Genomic DNA, 23,479 nt, shown 5'->3' with positions numbered 1-23,479 from the left:
GCTCTATAGAACTCAACTAACATGCATTCATTCCTCTCTGCAAAAATAACTTGATTCAGAGACTTCAGGTACTTACATATTAGCACTACTCAGAAAAATATTTTATGTGAACGATACACAAATTACACTCTGAAAATGAAGTATGGCTATCAGATCAGTTAGAAGTTCTGATCTCAGCAGTTTTTAGGCAATTGCCCACCATACTATTTATTTCTCCAGAGTTCATTTTTTCAGAATTTTTGCCCATGAAAGGTTTGAAAGGTCTGTTTTATATATTATCATCTTGATGCAGCCATGCTTCCTGACTCTAATTAATATAGATAATTAGACTTCCACAGGAAGTTTCTTGGTCCATTACTTGCAACTTCACCAGTCCACTTGACAGGTTATCACGTGCTTCTGCTTCAGAAAGAAATTACTGAAAGCCATCCAGTCTTTTGACCAGCTTCTAAACTCTTATACCATCAACATTGTCTAACCATGAACTACAATAATTACCATTCAATGAGGTAGAATCTACTAATTCTGTACTGTCTGCTATGTACATACAATGGAGATGTCCATAGTTAGGCATGATAATTCACCTCAAAGTCCAGGAAACTCAGTAATTAAACAGTAATAATAAATTTACAAAATGCATGGAAATAGTTAAAGTTAATGTGACTCTCTAGCAAGAATTCATTTTATTAACTGCATGTGCCCCAGTTTTACCTTGTTTTCTTGACCTGAATGCTACTACTAAGTTTTTCCAGCACATATTCCCCAGTGTCATGATTGATAATAAGTACACAGTCCTTCTGATATGGTCTTTTATTTCCTTTAAACACAGTCATTGGTGGAGTTGAACCCTGTGATTAAGGAAAAAGCACACATTCATTTATTTATACTCACACTATACAGATAATTTATACAATAAGTCTAAAGAATATATGCGTGCCTCTGAACAATATCAAGAAACTATCATTTACTTTGGATTCGAAGTGTATCTGCATTTAAAGAAGGGATGAACACATCGTATTACATCCAATTCCTCCTCACTCGCTAGTTATACTATGCTTTTATTCATTTTATATGGCTTTGGCATGATAAACACACATAGCTTTTGGTAACTATCATTTGTAGTTCTACTTTCCATCAGGGTAATAACTGAATTTTATTAGTTTGCCATGACAAATATCAGAAACCTCCTTGATACTTCTACCAGCTCTGAAAATCCTGGGTTTAGCTACTGAATACAAATCTAGTAATGCATTCAGTAGATCTGTGACATGATGAAATGTATGTGTACCCTACATGTACTTCATTTAAACTGCCTTTATATTTAATCCATCAAATAAAAAGCAACACTTTTGTCTTATGATGCAAATTTCACACACTATACATTAACAATGACTACTTTCATACAATAGCTATATGGATACACAGAAAAGCAAACAGTTCTTACAAGTGAAGAAGAGAGTGTTTGCTTCAGAGAACAGAAGGCAATCTTTACACATGTTCTCATGAAGAATCCTGAATTAGGGACAGTGCACAAAAGCACAAGCTCCCACATCTATCACTCTTAACGTAGAGAATAAAATGTCTTCACACTTAACCAACTGAAACTAAAATTTTAAACTCTCAGCACTATCAAAAATAAGGTACACGTATAAATCTAAAATAATTATTGACTATTACAGACTGTCTACAATTGGATTCTTCAGAGTTGTTACAATCAGAGAGGTTCCAGTTTGGATAAGATCATATTCTCCTAAAGTAATGTCTTCACGGATATTTACAACATTTCAATACTACTACATTTAGAAACTGAAAAGTAAAAAAGGATTGAAAGTAATACAAAATAAGCTGAAAGTCCTACTCATTCTTGATAGATAAAGAGAAGTCAGACAAACATAAAACACCAATATAGTGGAAACTGCTCTAAGCGTCTATCCCACCATTCCTATTCTGTGGAAAACCTGGAACTTAAAGAAAAGTATAATCTTTGCTGAGAAACAGAGGAGAAACTAAAGTTCCAATGAAGACACAAAAAGTCCCTCTCACATGCTTAAAATTAAACAGGTATGAAAGAGTTTGGAGTACTTAAATGCTATACAACGGAAGCCAAAAAGCTACTTTACAGGCTACTCTGTTACAAAGGCCAGAAAAACCCCAACGAGTGAAAGAGATAAAGTTTAACCAGATTATGACAAAACTGATAACTACAACAAGAGACAAAAAATATTCCTCAACAATTATTTGACCATCAAATACAGGCTGGACTTCCCTTGTCTGGCACCTTCAGGATCAGGGCTGGCCCTACCACGAGGCAACTGCCTCAGGTGCCAGACTCTGTGTGTGTGTGTGGCGGGGGGGGGGGGGGGGACTGCAACTAGGACCCAGAGTGTAGAAAATTGTATCTGCTGCTGGTGCATATATAGGTAGCAGAACAGTACCATGAGGAGTAGAATAGGAAGAAGGCAGAATTGAGACCTTTCAAAGTTTTGGCCCAAGCGAGGGGGTATGGGGGCGTCATTTGAGCTCCTCGCCTCAGGTGACAAAATATTGTGGGCCGACCCTGCTCCAGACCTGACTGGTTCCGAACAAGGGGATTTGCCAGACAAGGGGAGGACCTTCCGAACATGATCCGTACTGCCCTGCTGTCCCTGACTCATAAAACAGTACATTAAAAATAATATCAGAACTGGTATGTAGAAAGGGGATGCACTAGAAATTCATTCACTTCAAATAGGAATATACTTCCCAGTCAAAAGGGAATATTCTAATTCAAAGGCAGCATTACTGGTATTAATTATGCTGCTCTCTGCTCTCAGACTTACTTCAACAAGTTTAGTATATTTTATAGGTTAAGTTGAGTTAACATTAAGAGTGAAGAAGGTAACATTATGTAGAAAACTTTCTTGGGGGCATAAATTAACTGGTGTAAATTGTCAGCTCCAACCTAGATTTATTCAATGGAGGATCTGCCACTTGGATTCCAACGTGATGCCTTTCTACACTAAAACTATCTATGTTTATATATTCATGCTTGCTGGACTGGTAATTAGCATTAGCTTCAGCTAACATACAAATTCAGTTCCAGAGCTCAAGTGTAATTTTTATTTTGTTTCAATACTTATTTATTAAACAGAATTGTGTACAATCATTGGGCCATATTCTTTACTGTCACTTGTCCATCATCCTTGTACAATAAATCATTGCTATATAATTTGTAGAGTGATTGAATTTAACCTCATTGCAATTGAGTAGGAACCCCTGCTAGTTTCTGCAGAGTGAGGGTGCAGAATGCTGTTTTTCTGTCACTGAAGCTGTGCAGAGTTTTACCAAAGGCCTACAATTAGTTTTCTGAAAAATTGGATCTTGCAAGGATAATCAAAGTCACAGACTTAAATGCAAAACTAAAACTTGATGGAAATTAGGTGGGACCCCAGTTAGGATTAAAAATCTTCTTGTACTTCAAAGGGATTAATTATAAGCAAAGTAGATTGGACCTTTACAGAAATAACACTTTACTCCATTTTACAGCTCTCTCTTGGAATTATACACTGAAATGCTAGTACTATAGGGCAGTGCAAACATTCGACTCATTTGTTTTAGCTTCATGATAAAAAAATGAAGGGGATAGATACAAGTCTATTTACACCAGAATATACCTGACTAGCAGACACTAAAACTGCAGGATGAAAATTTGCTATAAAGTCAAATGGCAAATTACATCATAATACAAAGTAAACTTACTGGAATATGTGGCAGTGTAATTGTTACTTCATCTCCCTTACCAACTTGGAGCTCCCCTTCACAAGTTGTGTCTATGGATGCTGGCTTAAAATCATCTGAATAGGAAGATAAACGATATTAAATACATTTCATATCTAAATTGTTCTACAGTGTCCATGGTTTCTCTTTTTCTGAGATAACATCTCCTGCTTTATTTCTGATTAGAAGGAATGTAAAACATGGACCAATGCTACTATTTAAAGAAGGGCTAATGCATAGGCACAATAGGTCTAGTTCTGCAAACACCAGATCCATAAATCATGGTAAGTTTTTAGGCCTTCTTGTTAAGGAAAAGCTTCATTGTGTGACTCAGGTATAGCCAATGCAGTGACATTTGAGTCTGAAGACAGTCTGAAACAAGCAGCCAATGCTTGCCAGGATTACCCGGGTATAGTCTCACATAGTCATTTCTCTGCTTTTGCAGAGTTCTTAGGCATTGTGGTTCCTCCTCTTCTCTGCCTGTGGCACAAAACGGACTAGTCTCTGGGGAGGGCTGTAAAACAATGGTCTAAGTTCAGTTGTTGGATTTAGTCAGTGGATGTTGGTGGCCTATGAAATACAGGAGTCAAGACTAGATGATTTGGTTACCCCTTCTGGCCTTAAACTTTCTGACTCTAAATAGTGAACTGCTCCACACGTCTCAACAGATTGTTAACTACAAGACTGAGCAATTTGTGGAGGACTTGCCATCATGACCTCAGGACTCTGTCTGACAGAAGGAGAATACTGTGGGCCCAGCATAACCTCACATGCAGACACCCTTTGCTGAGAAAGTCAGGATCTGTAGGCTTCTACCACTACCTCTAATGGGTAATGATTGTCTAGGAAGGAGTACAGGCAGTCCCCGGGTTACGTACAAGATAGGGACTATAGGTTTGTTCTTAAATTGAATCTGTATGTAAGTCGGAACTGGCGTCCAGATTCAGCAGCTGCTGAAACTGATCAGTTTCAACAGCGGCTGAATCTGGAGGCCAGTTCTGGCTTACATACAGATTCAACTTAATAACCCCAGGCATCCCCAAGTCAGCTGCTGCTGAAACTGATCAACAGCTGATTCCAGGAAGCCCGGGGCAGAGGCTTCCTGTAGTCAGCCACTGGTCAGTTTCAGCAGCGGCTGACTTGGGGACACCTGGGGCAGAGCAGCTGGGGTGCTGCTGGCTTGGTCCAGTGGCACCCAGAGCGGCGCTACGGGACCAACCAGCAGCGCCCCAGCTGCTGTACCACAGGCGTCCGGAGCAAAGCAGCGGATCACGGGGGCAGCGGGACAGCCCAGACGCGCCGTGGCTATCCTGCTGCCCTCGGGCTCCGTGGCTTTGCTCTGCTTTGCTCCCCGTCCCCCTGGTCTGCAGACCAGGGGGACGGGGAGCAAAGCAGAGCAAAGCCGCGGAGCACGCGGCCAGCTGACAGCCCAGACGCGTCTGGGCTGTCCGCTGCCCGCGTGTTCCGCCGCTTTGCTTCCTCTCCCTGCTGGAGACCAGGGAGAGGGAGGGCCCCGTTCGTAACTGCGGATCCGACATAAGTCGGATCCGCGTAACTCGGGGACTGCCTGTACTGCAGAAAGGGACCTAAGGGTCACAGTGGACTACAAGCTAAAGCAAACATGATTCTGGAATGCATTAACACGAGTGTTGTGAGCAAGACATGAAAAGTCATTCTTCCGCTCTCAGTTGGAGTACCGTATCCAGTTCTGGGTACAATATTTCAAGAAAGATGTGGAGAAATTGGAGAACATCTAGAGAAGAGCAACAAAAAATTAAAGGCCTAGAAAACATGAGCTATGAGGGAAAACGGAAAGAATTGTGCTTGTTTAGTTTAGAAAAGAGATGACTGAGAAGGGACATGATAGCAGTTTTCAAGTACAGTAGACTTCCAATAATACGGCACCTTTGGGACCTAGGTGATGCCGGATTATTGGATATGCCGGAGTATTGGGAGGCACTCAGGGGGGGACTGTGACGGGTCTGGAGGGACCCGCACTGCGTCCCGAGGGGTGGGCGGGGAATAGCACAGCAAGGGGCAAACCCTCCGCCGTTTTGCAGGAAGGCAGGGGAAGCCCTGCGCCGCCACCGAGAGTTTCCGGGAGGGGAGCAGGATCCTCACCCCCCAGACTGCAGTAGTTATCGCCGAGCAGGAGGGTAGGAGTGGCACTGCGGGACCAACCCGGCAGCACCCCAGCTGCTCTGCTCTGTCACTTGTCAGTTTAAGCAGCGGCAGTGGCAGACTTGGGGAAGCGGCAGGGCGGAGCAGAGCAGCTGGGGTGCTGCCTGGAGCTGAACAGGGGGGTGAGCGGTGGCGTTGCGGGATCAACCCGGCAGCACCCCAGCAGCTCTGCTCTGTCACTTGTCAGTTTCAGCAGCGGCAGTGGCAGACTTGGGGAAGCGGCAGGGCGGAGCAGAGCAGCTGGGGTGCTGCCTGGAGCTGAACAGGGGGGTGAGCGGTGGCGTTGCGGGATCAACCCGGCAGCACCCCAGCAGCTCTGCTCTGTCACTTGTCAGTTTCAGCAGCGGCAGTGGCAGACTTGGGGAAGGGGCCATGGATCCTGGTCACGTGCCACCTAAGACACTGCATATATGCTAAGAAGCATATAAAACTGTCCAAGTACTATAGAACCTCACAGCCAAGAGATGATGAAAATGAGTTTTTGGATGTTATAAAGGAGAGAAGAATTTTGGTCTATAAGATCTTACAGTGGTATGCCGGAAGGAGGGAAAATCAGTATAACTGATCCCAGGTTAAATTTTCAGGTCCAGTGGTCACAAAAAATATTCTAGTTTAGAAAGTGCATAATCTGATCTGAAGCTATTTCAGACTATGACTACATTCTAAATACTTCAAAAGCTGTAGTTTCTCCTGAAGATATGATCCACTGTCTTCATCCTTTCAGATATTGTCCTTTAAAGTGACTTATAAGCAAGTGAGAATGATACAACCCCAATGTATTTTTAGCTGTATACTTCTAGGACTTCTATCACTAGAAGAGCCTAATTTTGCTCATTTGAGGTAATGGTGGGTATATTTTTGAATCTTTGAATTACAAATCTTTCTCTATATATAAAAAAGATTTTCCTGCTGGATGACAGAATGCTCCTGCTGGGTGACAAAATGACATAATCAGCGTCAACAAGCTCTCTAAGCAAAGCAAAAGTAGCCAGAGAGAGGGGGGTAGGAGAGCGCAGCGAGCAGAGGGTGTAGCCCCCTAGTAAAAACTTGTTTCAAATATGTTATTGCTAGATAAGGCTATCTGCCATTTACAGAGGCTCCCAGGCTCCAGCTCCCACCAGTTAAACATAAATGATAAAACATTCACATCCCTAATAGTAAGAGGCAAAAAAGAGCAAAAGTAGACTATTTTCCCCAACAGAGAAGCTTGAAGCACTCTGAGAAAATAGAATCATAGGATATTAGGACTGGAAGGGACCTCAAGAGGTCATCGACTCCAGTCTTCTGCCCTCATGACAGTACCCAGTACTATAGACCATCCCTGAAAGACATTTATCTAACCTACTCTTAAATATCTCCAGAGATGGAGATTCCACAACCTCCCTAGGCAATTTATTCCAGCGTTTAACCACCATTACAGTTAGGAACTTTTCCTAATGTCCAACCTAAACCTTGCTTGCTGCAGTTTAAGCCCATTACTTCTTGTTCTATCCTCAGAGGCCAGGAAGAACAATTTTTCTCCCTCCTCCTTGTGAAACCTTGTCAAACCGCTATCATGTCCCCTCTCAATCTTCTCTTTTACAAACTAAACAAGCTCAGTTCTTTCAGTCTTCCTTCATAGGTCATGTTCTCTAGGCCTTTAATCATTCTTGTTGCTCTTCTCTGGACCTTCTCCAATTTCTCCACATCTGTCTTGAAATGTGGTGTCCAGAACTGGATACAATATTCCAACTGAGGCCTAATCAGTGCAGAGTAGAGCAGAAGAATGACTTCTCCTGTCTTGCTCACAACCCACTTGTTAATGCATCCTAGAATCATGTTTGCTTTTTTTGCAACATCACACTGTTGACTCATATTTAGTTTGTGGTCCACTATAACCCCTACATCACTTTCTGCAGTACTCCTTCCTAGGCAGTCGCTTCCCATTCTGTATGTGTGAAACTGATTGTTCCTTCCTAAGTGGAGCACTTTGCATTTGTCCTTATTAAACTTCATCCCTGTTTACCTCAGACCATTTCCCCAATTTGTCCAGATCATTTTGAATTATGACCCTAACCTCCAAAGCAGTTGCAACCCCTCCCAGCTTTGTGGTATCTGCAAACTTAGCTATCAAACTTGGTATCATCTGAAAACTTTCAAAACTCATCTTCCAGACTGGCTAAATATTACTCATCCAGAGATAGAGGCTTCCTCCTGGAGGGAATAGGGGACAACATGTTGTGCTCTTTACATTGTATTGAAGGATTCTGATAGACATTTCAATAAATCTTAAGAAACTGGGTGGCTGTGGTTTCCCTCTTTCAGACTCTCTCAGGTGAAACCATAGTCCTGCATCTTTCACAGTATAATATTTAAACTGATACATCATCTGATCTGACATTCACTAAGAAGCTCGCTGCCCTCTGTGCGCATGCGCTCTCCCCTTCCCATAATTTTGAGTTACTTTCAGATTAACCTCACTTTATTCCCCCCCTCCCTCTAAATTTGTAACGGAAAGTTGCTGCTTTCCACAGAACTGGCAAGAACCTAGGAAAGGGGAGCAGAGAGAGTGGAGGGGGAGCTGGTAAGGGGTGTGCGCAAGAGTTGGGGTGGTGGCAGGGGAAACTGGAGAGTGAGGGGCTAGGGCTCAGAGAGGATTTAGGGGAGCTGGGTAGGTTAAGGAGGAAGATACATGGGGGGGGGTAAGGAATGTAAGCAACTAGTTGACTACCGAAAAAGCCTAGGCTTATATCAGAGGCACCAAGGGATGGGGGGGGGGGGGTAGCAGGAGCCGTGCTGGGGGCAGCAAACCTAAAAGCCGTTCCCCCAGCACCGTCTCCGCGGAGGGGCAGAGGCAGGCGAGGGTGAAGGTGGGAGCAGGGATGGACGCAGCGCCCACGCCACAGGGTCCCCGCTGCGCCTCTTCCTTCCAATCGGGCAAGAGCCGCCGGGGGAGGGCGGCGCCCCCTGAGCGACTAGCCCAGTCCCGATGGAAATTCCATCGACTACTCGATTAGCGGATTAATCGAACGTGACACTGGGGGGGGGGGGTGCGGGGGCGGGGCGAGTCCCGGGGCGGGGCGGGGTGCCCGCGAGGGGGGGGGCGCTCACAGCGGATGGTGTGGAACGAGGCCTTGGGCCGCCGCTCGAAGCTCTCGCCCAGCTGCAGCGCGTGCTCCTCCTTGTCCAGCAGCGGGTTCGCCGAGCCGTTCATGCCCCCGCCACGCCGGATCCCCCGCCCGCCCCGCTCCGCTCCCTTCCGGGGCCGCGTGTCACCGCCAAAGCCGTCCGGCCCGGCCTACGCCCCGCCCCGCCCCGCGCGGGTAGGAACCGGGAGAGGGGGCGGAGTTTGGGGCAAGACTCGGTGTCCGCGCTAGGAGAGCGGGAGGGGCTGTTTGGGGAGGCGGGGGGGGTCTCGTACAGGGAGGGGCTGTCTGGGGGGGCGGGCGAGGGGGGGTCTGTACAGGGAGGGGCTGTTTGGGGGGGGCGGACGAGGGGGGTCTGTACAGGGAGGGGCTGTTTGGGGAGGCGGGGGGGGGTCTCGTACAGGGAGGGGCTGTCTGGGGGGGCGGGCGAGGGGGGGTCTGTACAGGGAGGGGCTGTTTGGGGAGGCGGGCGGGGGGGTCTCTGGTACAGGGAGGGGCTGTCTGGGGAGGCGGGGGGGGTCTCGTACAGGGAGGGGCTGTTTGGGGGGGCGGACGAGGGGGGTCTGTACAGGGAGGGGCTGTTTGGGGGGGCGGGCGAGGGGGGGTCTGTACAGGGAGGGGCTGTTTGGGGAGGCGGGCGGGGGGGTCTCTGTACAGGGAGGGGCTGTTTGGGGGGGCGGGCGAGGGGGGTCTCTGGTACAGGGAGGGGCTGTTTGGGGAGGCGGGCGGGGGGGTCTCTGTACAGGGAGGGGCTGTTTGGGGAGGCGGGCGGGGGGGTCTCTGTACAGGGAGGGGCTGTTTGGGGGGGCGGGCGAGGGGGGTCTCTGGTACAGGGAGGGGCTGTTTGGGGAGGCGGGCGGGGGGTCTCTGTACAGGGAGGGGCTGTTTGGGGAGGCGGGCGGGGGGGGTCTCTGTACAGGGAGGGGCTGTTTGGGGGGGCGGGCGAGGGGGGTCTCTGGTACAGGGAGGGGCTGTTTGGGGAGGCGGGCGGGGGGGTCTCTGTACAGGGAGGGGCTGTTTGGGGAGGCGGGCGGGGGGGTCTCTGTACAGGGAGGGGCTGTTTGGGGAGGCGGGCGGGGGGGTCTCTGTACAGGGAGGGGCTGTTTGGGGAGGCGGGCGGGGGGGTCTCTGGTACAGGGTGGGTTTGGGGAAGGAAGTGGGGGACGGCTGCCTGGGGGGAGAGGTTGGGGAGGAGTCTCTGGTACAGGAACTGCAAACTATAATTCTTTTCTCATTGTTTCTTATGTTTCCAGGTTGTCTGATCTGAAATGAAAGATGGCAATAAATACATGAGGGGGGAAAAAACCACTTTAAATCTGTTGTGTTTGTATTCCTGTGGATTAATCCAGGATGTCCCAAGAAAATACATCTGATAATTATGTGAATTCAGTATCTCCAATTTGTGAAGATGATGCTTTCCAAAAGAAAGGGCATAGTGCAAGGACCCTTAGCTCTGAAGAAGCTGAGAAACTGGCAAGAGAGCAAGTTTTGGTGTCTGACTTCAAAAAACTGAAACTAGAGAAGGAGGCACAGAAGAACTGGGATCTGTTTTACAAAAGAAACAGCACAAACTTCTTTAAAGATCGGCATTGGACAACTAGGGAGTTTGAAGATTTAAAAGCATGTCGGGAGGTGAGCCATATACACTAATTCTACAAATAAAGGAACAAATACTACTAATGAAGTAGACATACCCCAAGTGCACAATGTTGTGGAGTTGATAGCTTCCATGACTTTTAAGATATAAAAAAATTGAAGAGTTTTTTGATTGGTCCTTTCATCCTGTTTTCCCCTCCCTGTCTCCAAGAGGAGGCACCGTCAAGACCCAACTGAAAGTTTCAAAAGTTAAAAAAACCAAAACCTATTACAAAATCTTTGAATAATATATTATAATTGATCTGTATTTTACATTCAGACCCACTCTCTAGACCAGTGGATCCCAAACGTTTCCTATTGTGCCTCCCCTTACCAGTAATCGAATTTGTCCACACTCTCTCTCTACCCCACATTACTGCATCATTGACTCAGCAGAGGAGCTTGGGTGGAAGGCAAAATTGGGGGCAGCATTGGAAAGGGGAAAGGACCTTGAGGCTACAGCCAGACATGGTTTAGGATTGGAGAGGGAATCGGACAGAGCTGGGCCAGGAGTGGGAGTGGAGCTTGGACCACGGGTATGGCTGTGGGGGAAGCCAGGAGCAGCAGCTGTGGCTAGGAATGGAGGCTGGGGCAGAGTTTGGAGACTGACCCATCCTTACCTATACTTAGAATACACAGATGTGTAGAGTACCTGAAAATTTGGGTCACCACTGGTTCTTAATGTCTACCCACTGCCTCCTCCTATTCCTCTTCTGTGGCTCTACTTCTTCCATAGAGGATATAGTTCACTTAAAAGTGAAAAAGCATGTCAGACCTACTAGCAGCACATTGAACCTGTGAAAGAGCCATTCAGATAATAATGAAGCCATTAAATAGGCATTTGCCAACCCCAGGTATATACTAGAGATGTAAAATCCCACTTAATCAGTTAAACATTAGGTTAGCCTAACATTTAATTGGTTATTTGACTAAAGTGAGATCAGGGCTGGGGACCACTGCAGCCTGGCTGGCGCAGCCCCCAGCCTACAGGGCTCCCACTCCCAGCATCATACTGGGTCTGGATCTGCCAGCTCACTACCCCTGCACATGGGCTGGGGCTGATGCTGACACCCAGCCCTCACAGAGCAGCTCTGCTTGTGGGATGCCCGAGCTCCTCAGAGGCTACTCTGGACAACCCCTGCCTGTGGGGCGCCTGGCTCCCCCATGGACAGAGGCTTCTGCGGATGCTGGAACAGTCCCTGCCTGTGGGGTGCCTGGGCTCCCCATGAACAGGGACTGCTCCCCGACTGTGTCCACGATGGGCCCCCGGTGGGGTTGGAGCAGCTCCCTGCCCACAACAGATGGGGAGCTACTCCTGCCCCCCAATTTAGGGTGATGCTTCCCAGTTAACTGGTTAAACTTCCACATCCCTAGTATGTACTGTCAGGTTCTGAATGTACTGTGTGAGTCTATAGAACGACTACTCAACACACAGCCCATGGCCTGTATGTTTGCGGCCTGCAGTGCAGTTTTGGTTTACGCGGGGCTCAACACGTGGCCTGCAGGTGGGAATCTTTGAACATGACCTCCACTGGGAACACGCTCCACAATGGCAAGGCGTCTGCCAGGTGGGGTGAGCATTGAAAGATGCAAGCGGACGGGCTGGCGTTTCTAGCCCCCAGGGAGGAGGTGCCGGGAGTCCTGGGGAATGTGGGAAGTGCTTTGTATTCATGCCAACCCGTGTGAAAGAAGCAATTTGCATGTATAAGCAACGACACTTAAGTTGCGGCCCTCGGCATGTGCTGTATTATTGTGGCCTCTGAGGCTTCCAAAGTTGAGTAGCCCTGGTCTACAGGATCTTGGTTTAAAATTTTCTATAAAAATATGTTAGTGTGCTGCTGAAGATTTTAAAACCATGTGTCTAAAGAAATCTCCCTCCCCAAATGCTGTTGGGCATAGAGACACCAGTTTAATAGTACTGTATAGGGCCCCATAAATCCTAAGTATGGCCCTGGTTGGAGAGGAGCTGGGGAGCTGAGTAAGGCAGTGTGATGCTCTCTCCTCAACTCACCTGGGACCTGCCATATGTTGCTCTGCAATCTTTATGGAGTTGAACGCCACAGTTTGGGAACCACTGCTCTAGAACACTTGCTTAGTGTCCTAAATTAGATCTAAGATCCTCTCTCTCTCTCTCTCTCTCTCTCTCTTTTCCAACACAAGTTGCTCAAAATTTTGCACCCTGTTACAAAGTTGACTATCTAGAATAGTCAAAGCATTAAAATATACATTTAAAAAAATCATATTCAAATGCATTTGTTCACCCTTTTTACAAAAGGGCCAGGGCATAGAGGAAAGCATACAGGAGACCCTCGTGATTCGCGGAATTGCTCTCTGGGGTTCCGCATATTCATGGGGTCTCCATTCCTGACCTGAAGGGGATGGTGTGATCAAGAGCTGTGGGGAACTCGCTGAGGTGCCGGGAGCCATGGTGAGTTTCCTGTTAGGGAGCCACGGGGAGCTTCCCCCAGGAGCCAGGGTCCATAGCTCCCAGTATTTGCAAATTTCGCCATTTGTATATACCACGAATGGTGAGGGTTTCTGCTAATTTGATCACTGCTGAAATGAGTAGATCAATAATGAGTTTTTAGTAGTTTCTAAAGAGAAACTTACTGTGATCTAAATGAAAGCCTATACTTTGCTGTGCCCTTTGCGAGTGACAGGTTCCATCAGATTTTAGACGGATAATTGAAATGCTGATCCTAACTTTAAAGTGTGAAAAGTGGTATCTTCGTAATATAAAGATCAAACACAAGTGACATGCTGTATCCTTGGCCTCTTTCTCCCATATAGTTTGAAGATGAGAAACTGACCATGCTTGAAGCAGGCTGTGGGGTTGGAAATTGCTTGTTTCCACTTTTAGAAGAGGACTTGAATATCTTTGCTTATGCCTGTGATTTCTCTCCAAGAGCTGTTGAATATGTAAAGGTTGGTGTGATATTTATTTGTATTTTTAGTGCTTCTTTAGAAATTTGTGCTTATCAAATTCCAGATGATATAGCTTTGTTTTCTTCTATTAGGATGGTAAACTGGCCTGTATGGAAAAGGAGAGAAACTGATACACAGTACTGATGCTTAATTTACAAGAATTTTAGGACCTGATTTTTTTACTATTAAATCATATTACTGTAGTAGTAAGCATCAGTGTTGTGCTTGGATATTTCCTAGAAGTTAAGTTTGGCCAATGAGAATAATAGACTGATTCAGCAAAGAAGTCCTCTTTTTTGGGGGGAAGGGGGAGGTTTGCAACATAACCATGTTGTGGAAAACTACACAGTTCAACCACAATTTGATTTGGGACATGAATTCAGCTGTGGCATCCTTTGCAGGGAAGGGGGAGCGACAATCAGAGTGATCTTTAAAACAAAAACTGAAGGGTCTCTTTTCAAGAAAAATTGAAGACCTGGTATGAATAGATAGTATGTTTATATTCGCTAATTCATTTTTATACAATTCAGTCCTGCATCCTACCTCCAGTTCCAGGGTCGCTGGCATAATTATATATATTTTTGACAGATAAAATGGGCAGTATTTAAAAATATTGTGTGTAGATTTATTAAATTTTTTGGTGCAGAATTTTTAAAGTTTTTGGAACAGAGTTTCCTCAGGGATAGTGACACAGCACTTCAGTGGCACAGGTGCACTGGTGCAGTTGCTCCACTGCAGTGTTTAGTGGAGATGCTACCTATTCCAACAAGAGAGCTTATTCTGTCAGCCTAGGCCAGGGATGGGGAAACTCAGGCCCAGGGACTAGATGCGGCCCCCGGCTTTCCTGGATCTGGCCCCAGAGGCTCAGGACCCCCCAAATTGGGGAGCCTGCACTTGTGCTCTAGCCTCTCCTTCTCCTCACCCCCCAGCTGCTCCCCCATGGGGCTGGAGCACACAAAATCTACTAGGCAAGGCCCCCCCTTAGGCTCTGGTGTGCAAGGGAAATGTGGTGTGCAAGTCTTTTTCCTCTGATGGGGAGTTTGGTTTTTTTGTTTTTTTGTTTTTTTTTTGTTTTGCTTCTCACTTGTGCATAGCCCCCAACTGATTTTTCTGTGTGTCAGCAGCCCCTGACCCAAAAAAGGTTCCCCACTCCCGGCCTAAGTAGTAGGGGATTTTAAAGAGTAACCGGTTAACTGGTTACCGAGTAAGCATTGCCTTATTGGCATGCTTACTGGAGTAACTGGTGCCCAGCCTGAGCAATCTCCTGCCTGTGGCGCCGGTGGGCCCTGCCTGGCTGGGACAACCACACCACAGGCAGGGGCTGTTCCAATGACCCCATCCCACCCATCCATGGCACAACACGGTGGGCCAGTTAACTGGTTAAACATATAGATTAACAGGTTAACATTTTAAACAGGATTTTTCATCCCTAGTAGGTGGTACTCCTCTCCAAGAGTTGGTTAGCTATGTCAAAAGCCTTTCCATCAACATAGTGCTGTTTATGCCACAGTTTAGGTTGGCATAACTCCATCATTCAGTGGTGTGGATGTTCCACATCCCTGAGTGATGAAGTTACACCAATATAATTTCCTAGTGTAAACCAAGCCTTAGTGTGAGTTTGGACTGGAGTAAACAGAAAGCTTGGTATGAATGCACTTTTGTAGTTCTGTTTCCTTCTGTTGCTTTCCCAATTAAAAAAAATCAGAAAATACAATTTTGTCTTTATAGTTTTATAGTCCATGTTGCTTTAGGTGAAAAATAACAGCATCTTTTCACCCCATAGAAGAACACTTTATATAATATTGAGAGATGTAAAGTATTCCAATGTGATCTGACCAAAGACGACCTTCTGGAAAATATACCAGCAGATTCTCTGGATGTTGTCACGTTAATATTTGTGCTTTCTGCCATTCACCCTGACAAGATGCACCTTGCCTTGCAAAATATTTATAAGGTAAATGTATAAGTATGACTTAACAGTTTTGGGGGTATTGTTTAGTCTTCTTTGACCCAAGAAGAAGACTGTTCCACTCTGAAAATAAACTGTGAAAGTAGTACCATCTTAGTTAATTACTCTCTGGAAGAATTCAGTCACATTTGCTTATTCTGAGGACTAAAATAAGTTTTGACTATATTTTTCTCCTATGAGCTCTGAGTAAGTGAGATGGATTCTCCTCTGGCTTGTGCATTGTCAGCATAACTAAATTCATGTTACAAAATTATCATGTTGATAATATGACATTTAGATGGCTGTTAGAATAAATATTTTTTTGCAAGTAAACTAAACATACTTGCTGTATGGTCCTTGAGATGTAGCACATGGAGCCTCAATGCCATTTTTACAGTATGACTTTTTGCCATTTTAAGGAATATCATTAAGAAAATGCTATTATGGCTTATTTTTATAAAAAGGAAATCATCTGATTAATTGGCTGAAAGTCAGGTCAGAAATGAATGTTGCTTTCTCTAGGTTTAATTACCATTTTTATCTATACCAAGCACCTTAATATGCATGCTAAAACAAAATGCAGTGTTGTGACGGTATCTAGTTCTCATTAAAAACAACTTTTTTTTCATTTATCTGACTTAAAGGTTCTATGGTGGTATGTTATATTTATAATGATTAAGTGTTATCAGGTTCAGGGCCTAACTTACTTGCTTAACTTTACACACTGAGTAGTCCCATTGAAATCAGCAAGACTACACACAAGTTACAAAGTTAAGCATGTACATAAGTATGTGTAGGACTGGGTCATTAGGCTTCAAAGAAGAAGTCAAGGAGGAGCATTAGCACTTCACAGGGGGAGATGCTAAAATGTTTTAACTCAGATTGAGGGTACTCAGCATCAAGTAGGAGCAGGCCCTAAAATGAGAGTTGAAAAATGCACAACTATTTTGAGATAACGGTGGTTACAAAATATTGGCTACTGATTGTAAAGAAAGGAAAGCACCTTTACTTTTTGATTTCTCATTCTTTTGTTAGCACCATACATATTTTTATTTGCACAAACAACTAAATATAAAATTCAGTTCATATTTTGATTTTTACATTACTGAATATTTAGTGTGTCACATCTATAGTCTGAATAATAGAGGTTAGGTTTTGATATACTTCAGAGTTTGCTTTCTAAAATAGAGATTTATTTCTTAGCTCAAATGGAATAGTGGCTAATGACTTTTCTTTGTGAGGATGGTTAGCTCATTTAATGCATTTGTTCATTTCTGCAGAAATGTACAAGTCACGAATGTTCTCTCACCCTTAAGTCATTTTGTTTTGTCCACTTTACTGATAAATATACATTTTATCTGATAGGTGTTAAAACCAGGCAAGTGTGTCTTATTTAGAGACTATGGGCTCTATGATCATGCGATGCTTAGGTTTAAATCTGGCAACAAACTTGGAGAAAACTTTTATGTTAGACAAGATGGGACAAGGTCATATTTCTTTACTGATGGTAAGATATGTAATACATTTTTTTCTGTAGCTTTTTTTTTGGTTTAAACTTGCTTCAGTGAATTGTTGCTATGCCTTAAGGGTTGTCTGTTACACCAGTGTTTCAAAGTTCGTATGTGTAATTTGTTTACCAGCTGCATATGGTTATTTTATAAAATGGGCAGGACTGAAGGAGCAATTTGATCTGTTGACGGTCCTTCATGGTGAGTTCACTACTGCATAGGTTTAGAACTTGTTAACTGCAGTGGCCTCATTCATATCAATGCTTTGAAAGAAAGAGAAAAATGCTTAGGAAAAGATTTGGTCTCAGATGTGACTACTAAGGGGTGTATGTATATGAATTCAGATTCAAAATTGAAGTCAGTGGGCTTAGAAGCAAAAATATGACTGGGTGGGAGGAAAGCTTCAACAAAAGTTTTATTGAGGTAACACTGTGCTAATAATTTGACTAGTTGTGATTGTTGTCTCTTCTAGTAGATTATTACCAAGTTCAGCCAGCTCTACATTTTAGTATAGATTACTTATAAAAGTATTTCATTATCATCACCTTACAAAATTAACAATACTTACAGTAGTACAGGCATGGCCAACCCATTTAGCAAAGAAAGCTGAAACAGCGGCAGAAAGAATGCAAAGAGCCACACCAGAATTGTCAAGCCAAAAAAAATTAGAAAAGGGAAGGCTTCCCCCCCCCCCCCCCCCCCGAATTGTCAAACAAAAAAAAAAGAAAAAAAAAGGAAGATGTCCCTTTAAGGAGCAAGCAAGCTTAGGCTTTTTGGCCATATCAGGTTCCCTTCAATGGCTGCCATCTTTGGCGCCATTTTGAATCACCAACCCCATGAGCATGGGGGGGGCCAGGGACTGTCGGGGGGGGGGGGACACAGGAGCAGCTTTGCAAGCCGCACTTTTCGGGGGGAAGAACCGCATGTGGCTCTCAAGCCGCAGGTTGGCCATGGCTGCAGTAGTACCTCAAAGTTATAAACATCTTGGGAATGGAGGTTATTCATAACTCTGAACAAAATGATATGGTTTTTTCAAAAATTTTCAACTGAGTGTTGACTTAATACAGTTTTGAAACTTTACTAAAAAAAGGAAAACACCATTTTTCTTTTGCTTAGTGTGTTGTGTTTAACACAGTATAGTTCTGTATTTGCTTCTTTAAAAAAAAATCTCTGCTACTTTGTGTTACTTCTGGTTCCAAATGGGGTGTGTGGCTGACCACTCATTTCATAATTCTGGTATTTATAACTCTGAGGTTCTAGAGTATGTAGTCTTTCATTCGGGGATCTTAATGCTTTATAAAAGAAGATTCATTGTCCCAATTTTACAGATAGGAAAACTGAAGCACAGAGAAATAAAATAGTTTGCCCAAGTTTTGTACAAAGCTGGGATTGTAACTCTGGTCTCTTGGCTCCCAGTTTTGCTCAATGCACACTAGAGAACAAATACTTCCCTATAACCATTATGGGGCTTTGTAAAGAAAAAAGTATTTTTTTTCTTCTTTATAGCATAATCAAGCATTGAAAGTTTCTTGGGTACCAAAATTGGAGCTAAGAAAATAATTTTGATATTTTATGACATAGTGGATTACCTAGTTGCTGCTCATATTTCAAAATGAAAACTAATTCCATTAATAATTTTTAAATGATTCTTTTTTTTTAAAGGATATTGACTAAATTTAAGATAAATAATGCAAGCAGCTATACAACTTTCCCTAAAGCATTTCTATGGTCATTTTTATTATAATCAGCGAGTTTGTTTAATTCCACTTATAATGTTAATGGTAGCGAAGTGAGCTCTGCTGTTGGAGGGAAGGAGTGAGGAGCCACCCTAGAAATGGAAATTTAAATCCAATCCCTTGTTTGGCATTTTGGGAATAAGGTGTCACGATTGAGTGTTTGTATGGGAAATTTCTTGAGGTTTTTTTTTTTCTTGAATTTTGAAGATTCTTCTGTTACCTGCAGTCTCATTTTCTTGTGGTGATATGAAGATAACATGTATATTAAGTTGTAGCAGCAAATCTCTCTAAAATATCATTAACCAGAGTCAGTTCTTTCCAAAATGGCCTATTGGGTTTAATTGTGATCTAACAGATGTGTTTTTCCAGAAGTTTGATAGTCAAAACACAATGTGTATTGCAGCAAAATGTGCTGTGTGATCACTTGGTAGCCATTCACGGAGGAGGTTTGCCAGTGAGGAGGTGCTAGTGCTCTTTATTTTCAGCTGAGAAAAATGAAACATGAAAGAAATGAAAGGGAGAGGTGAAAAGAGGAGCAAATGCCGACTATGATTGTTCTTTTTTTGAAAGGGGTATATGTCTGGCTCAGACAAAACTATCAGTCTTTCATGTTCTCAGGGAACTAATTTTTCACTACACCAAATTATTTAATATATTTAGTAGAGGAGTGAGTGAGTAGGGAATCGATCATAGTGTGATTTCATTATAGTAAAGTTGCAGTGTTGTATGGCGTGGTATCTGTTAGTTGCATTTTAGTATCCTGTATTTCTCATACTGTATAAACACAGTGTGCAACAATTTCTGCTATGGAGAGTTGACAGTCTAATTAGGTAAAACAGATGAAGAAAGGTAAGAGGGAAAGCAAAGGAGACATGACTTCCTTCCCCAAGATCACATAAGTCAGCAGCTGAGCTGGGTCTTCTGACTCTGTCCAATGTCTAGGTCTATGTCCTCTATGGAAAGAATTATTCCACTAGGAGTTCTTCTATGTATACAGTATACGAAAAGTAAGTTTGAACTGCGGAGGCATAGAATCAACATTTCCAGTTTGTCACCTTCCCTTTCTTTTCCTGTTTAACTACAATGTGAGAACTTGTCATATTAACCTCTATGTAGAGAGCAAGCCTGAGTCAATCCACCACTGAAATCTCTGAAATGGGGTTTAAACAGGACTTAGGATGGTGCATTGGCTTTGTGTTGGCTCTCTACAAAATCTGAAAATAATTTCAGTCAGCCATAAGAGGAAATGGAAAACTTTCCATTTAAAATGATAAATGTACACAATAGCTGAAATAGGACTGTGTTAGCCATTTAAAGCCCCAGTCCTTTATAAGCTGCTCGGAATGCCAGCAGGGTCGGATTGAACAAACACTTGAACTATCTTACACATTATCAAGATAGCTTTCCCAATTATCACCTCTAATACCATTAACTCACAAACATCCCACTCTCCCCACCTCTAATATCGTCAATTCACAGACACTTACCTTCCTTCCTCCCCCCCCCCCCCGCATCTCCCTCCTGTTCTGAAATGTGATTTGTCCTTTTCATATCTGTTCATTTTTTTTAATTGTATCCTTTGGTATATATGGTTGTGACTATTTTCTTCCACTATTTGATCTGAGGAAGTGGGTCTGGCCCACGAAAGCTCATCATCTAATAAACCATCTTGTTAGTCTTTAAAGTGCTACATTGTCCTGCATTTTGCTTCATTGACTTCAGTGAGGCTCAGTGCAGTTGGTAGTGTCTGCATAGAGCAGCTTGCGTATTTGAAGCCTTTGGGATTTTCAAGAAAGTGCATACCCTTAAGTAGTTAAAAACAAATCCTTGTATAAATGCTCACTAGTGCTTAAAAACAGTCTAAACTAACTTTTAGTAACACCACCTTTCATCTTTCTTCCTTGTAGAGTTTTTGTCTCATCTCTTTATGGCTGTAGGATATGAGCAAGTGGTCAATGAGTATGTGCTACGAGAAACTGTGAATAGGAAAGAAGGCCTGCGTGTTCCAAGAGTTTTTCTTCAGAGCAAATTTCGAAAGCCTCTAAGTGAAACATGAGTATTTGCTAATGAGCACTAGAAATGCTTCTTTTAATGGGGGGTGAGAGGCTGGATCTAGCATGGTGTTTTTTCTTTTTTGTACTGTCCTGGTGACAGAATGACAGAATTACATTTTTCAGAACCTTCTGTTTTTGATCCTTGGGTCTGGAAGGCAAGAGTGAGTATTAAAATACAATTTTTAAGATTGGATAAAGGTACAAACAACCTCTTTGGATACCTACATTTCCTTTTTAAAGTAAATTCTATGCATCATTGTTAGAGACTCTTGTATGCTTTTGATATAAAAATGGTTTAAATAAGATTGTCTGTTTTTAAATAATTCTTTAAGGATTTTGCATACGATTGCAATTTTCATTAAGGAAAGTATGTGTCGAGCATAAAAGGGCTAACAGTTATAAATAACTGTTTCCACTAGCTGCAAGAACAGATTAGTGTTCTGTCCCTTCTCTTTCACATTAAAACTATTTTATATTTCTGGTAATGGACATTTTTTGTTTTATTTTCATTTTTATAAATAAGAGCTATTAAGTTATATGTATTTATTCTCCTTTCAGTGCATATAGCGCACTTCATATCGGGTGTTAAGAGAAATGGGCACACTTCATGCATGAGAGATTAGCCAAAATACTGTTTTTATTATGAAAATAATAATCTGCAACAATTTGATGAGCTATTTCTTAAGACATCTATTAATCATTTATGAAATATTATTGGATTTACCCAGCATTGTTTGGGACCTTGTGGGGGCTTCAGGGCAGGGGATGCAGGAATCAGGGCAGTGAGTTGAGAGGTACGTGAGGGAGACTAAGGGCAGGGTATGTGGATACAGGAGTCATGGAAGGGTATGCGGGGAGCAGGAGTCAGTGTAGGGGGTTGGAGGCTTAGGGCAGGGTGTAGGATAAGTAACAGTTCATTTACTAGTCGAATAGTCGATGGAATTTCCCTCAACTAGTCGATAGGCACTTCGGTATGCCTCCTTTGAAATGTACAAGAGTCTCTGCTGGGTTCTTGTGCATCTCAAAGGAGGAGAATGTGGAACTCCCCATGCAGCCCGGGGCCAGCAGGAAGTCCCTCTGGGCTGCATGCAACGTGCCAGCTTTGAAATGTACAAGAGTTCCTAGTGGGGGCTCTTGTGCATTTCAAAGCGGCAGTATGAAGCCCAACTGTGCTGCCCATTTGAAATTCCATGCATAGCTGGGGACTCCCCAGCTCATTCTGGGCTCTGTGCAGCATTTCAGCAGAACCCGGGATCAGCTGGGGACTCCCCCTCTGACCGCAGTTCCGCGCGGCATTTCCTCAGAACCCGGAGTCCCCAGCTGATTCCAGGTTCCACACGTGGCAGTACTGCACAGCTGATCCCGGACTTAGCTGTGCGGTACTGCCCTTTCAAAGTACCCCTTCTTGTCCCCCCTCCCGTCCTGCTGCCTCGATTAGATAGAGGCAGCTGGGTGGGGGAGGGGAATCGAATAGTCGACTAGTCCTTAACATCCCTAGTGTAGAAGGTGCAGGAGTCAGGGCCTGGGGTTGAGAGATGTGTGTGGATTTCCTCAGCTGGCGACAGCTCTCCAGGACTGGCCGGCAGCTGCTTCCTGGCTCTCTGGGGCTGTCGAGATGGCGGTGTGATGAGGAGTGGTCACAGACGACTTCTCAGGGGTGCCTCCTAGGGTGCTGACACGGCCACTGCCACTCACCTTCCCGCTATCTGGGGCTCCTCAACACCCAGTCCTGCTGGGCCAGCTCCGCTGGTCTCCCCCAGCCAAGATCCCGAGCTTAGGTCCCTGCCCCCACCGAGAAGCAGTACAGACACTGAACCACTTCACGTCCAAGGAGAGTGCAGTTTAGGGCCCAGTCTTCTGAGGTAGCACTCCCTAGATTGTAGGCTGACCCTCTGTCATGATAAATAGTTATGTAAAATTGGTTAATAGGTTAATAAAGTTTAATGGTATTATGGACTGTTTGGGTAAATATCAAAATGGAGTTGATATAGATAAAACGGAGTTTGTAAGATGTGACTTTGGGAAAGGGAGGGGTCCTTCCTATGGAGTGGTAAACAAGAACCAGTACAAACTGGATTTTCCCGCCTTTTTGTGGACTAAGGGCAAACCACCTCAGAGGTTTCCCACCCAAAAGTTTATATAAGTTCGGATGCAGCCTAGGAGGGGGCTGTCCACCCGAGAGACAGTGTTCGCGTGGGTACTGAGAGACCTGATCCTGCTGTGGACCAATCTGGAGAGCAGAAGAGGAATCCCATCTATCACCTTCCATCCTGCAAGCACCACCTGCCTGCCATCCTCTTCGGGGTTCTTTTACCATCAGCGAAGGACTCCCCGATGTACCTCCCTGAGGGCTCTCAACCAGCCTAAGGGTTGTAGGTCCTGAGCAACTCTCTCCAGATCCTGTCACTCCAGTCTGAGAAGAGCAAGTAGCCATCTGTAATTGGGGTACAACTTACCTTTACGGTCGCGCTGTCTGTGGTTATATAGAGCTTTTTTACTGTTCACTTTCACTGTTTTGTTTATGGTTATTAGTTTGTGCTGGGCTTCTTCCCCTGCTCTTCCCTTTTTTGTTCACAATCCTAATACAATTCCTTCTTGTTTTCACCTTTAA

The 23,479-nt window shown here is 44.1% G+C and overlaps 2 protein-coding genes across 4 annotated transcripts in view; one reads left to right on the top strand and one right to left on the bottom strand.

The window, feature by feature from the left end:
* Positions 1–9,161, bottom strand: part of EAF1 (ELL associated factor 1) — a 25,594-nt gene extending 16,433 nt beyond the window's left edge. Inside the window, exons 1-3 of the mRNA XM_075921943.1 lie at positions 9,028–9,161; positions 3,739–3,833; positions 712–848 (exon numbers count right to left, since the gene is read on the bottom strand). Of these exons, the coding sequence (XP_075778058.1) occupies positions 712–848; positions 3,739–3,833; positions 9,028–9,130 (335 nt within the window). The 5' untranslated portion in view covers positions 9,131–9,161. The remainder of the gene's footprint in view (positions 1–711; positions 849–3,738; positions 3,834–9,027) is intronic.
* On the top strand, positions 9,102–23,479 carry METTL6 (methyltransferase 6, tRNA N3-cytidine). 3 transcript variants are annotated; one of them, XM_075921942.1, is made up of 6 exons: positions 9,102–9,239; positions 10,316–10,694; positions 13,488–13,622; positions 15,406–15,576; positions 16,936–17,077; positions 20,722–23,479. In XM_075921942.1, the coding sequence occupies exons 2-6, from the start codon at positions 10,413–10,415 to the stop codon at positions 20,868–20,870; spliced, it is 879 nt and encodes a 292-aa protein (XP_075778057.1). In that variant the 5' UTR covers positions 9,102–9,239; positions 10,316–10,412; the 3' UTR covers positions 20,871–23,479. The 3 variants fall into 3 exon arrangements, with proteins under 3 accessions (XP_075778057.1, XP_014427908.1, XP_006120971.1); XM_006120909.4 differs by lacking the exon at positions 9,102–9,239 and having other exon boundaries at positions 10,240–10,694; XM_014572422.3 differs by lacking the exons at positions 9,102–9,239; positions 16,936–17,077 and having other exon boundaries at positions 10,238–10,694.

The sequence above is a fragment of the Pelodiscus sinensis genome, chromosome 2 (assembly GCF_049634645.1).
Source record: "Pelodiscus sinensis isolate JC-2024 chromosome 2, ASM4963464v1, whole genome shotgun sequence".
Classification (NCBI taxonomy): Eukaryota; Metazoa; Chordata; order Testudines; family Trionychidae; genus Pelodiscus; species Pelodiscus sinensis.
This window is presented reverse-complemented; position numbering and strand designations above follow the sequence as displayed.

Bases quoted from the DNA above. Each gene is read 5' to 3' on its own strand.
- METTL6 (XM_075921942.1), top strand. From the start codon at position 10,413: ATGTCCCAAGAAAATACATCTGATAATTATGTGAATTCAGTATCTCCA. The intron at 10,695-13,487 runs GTGAGCCATATA...TCTCCCATATAG, and splicing joins ATTTAAAAGCATGTCGGGAG to TTTGAAGATGAGAAACTGAC. The intron at 13,623-15,405 runs GTTGGTGTGATA...TTCACCCCATAG, and splicing joins GAGCTGTTGAATATGTAAAG to AAGAACACTTTATATAATAT.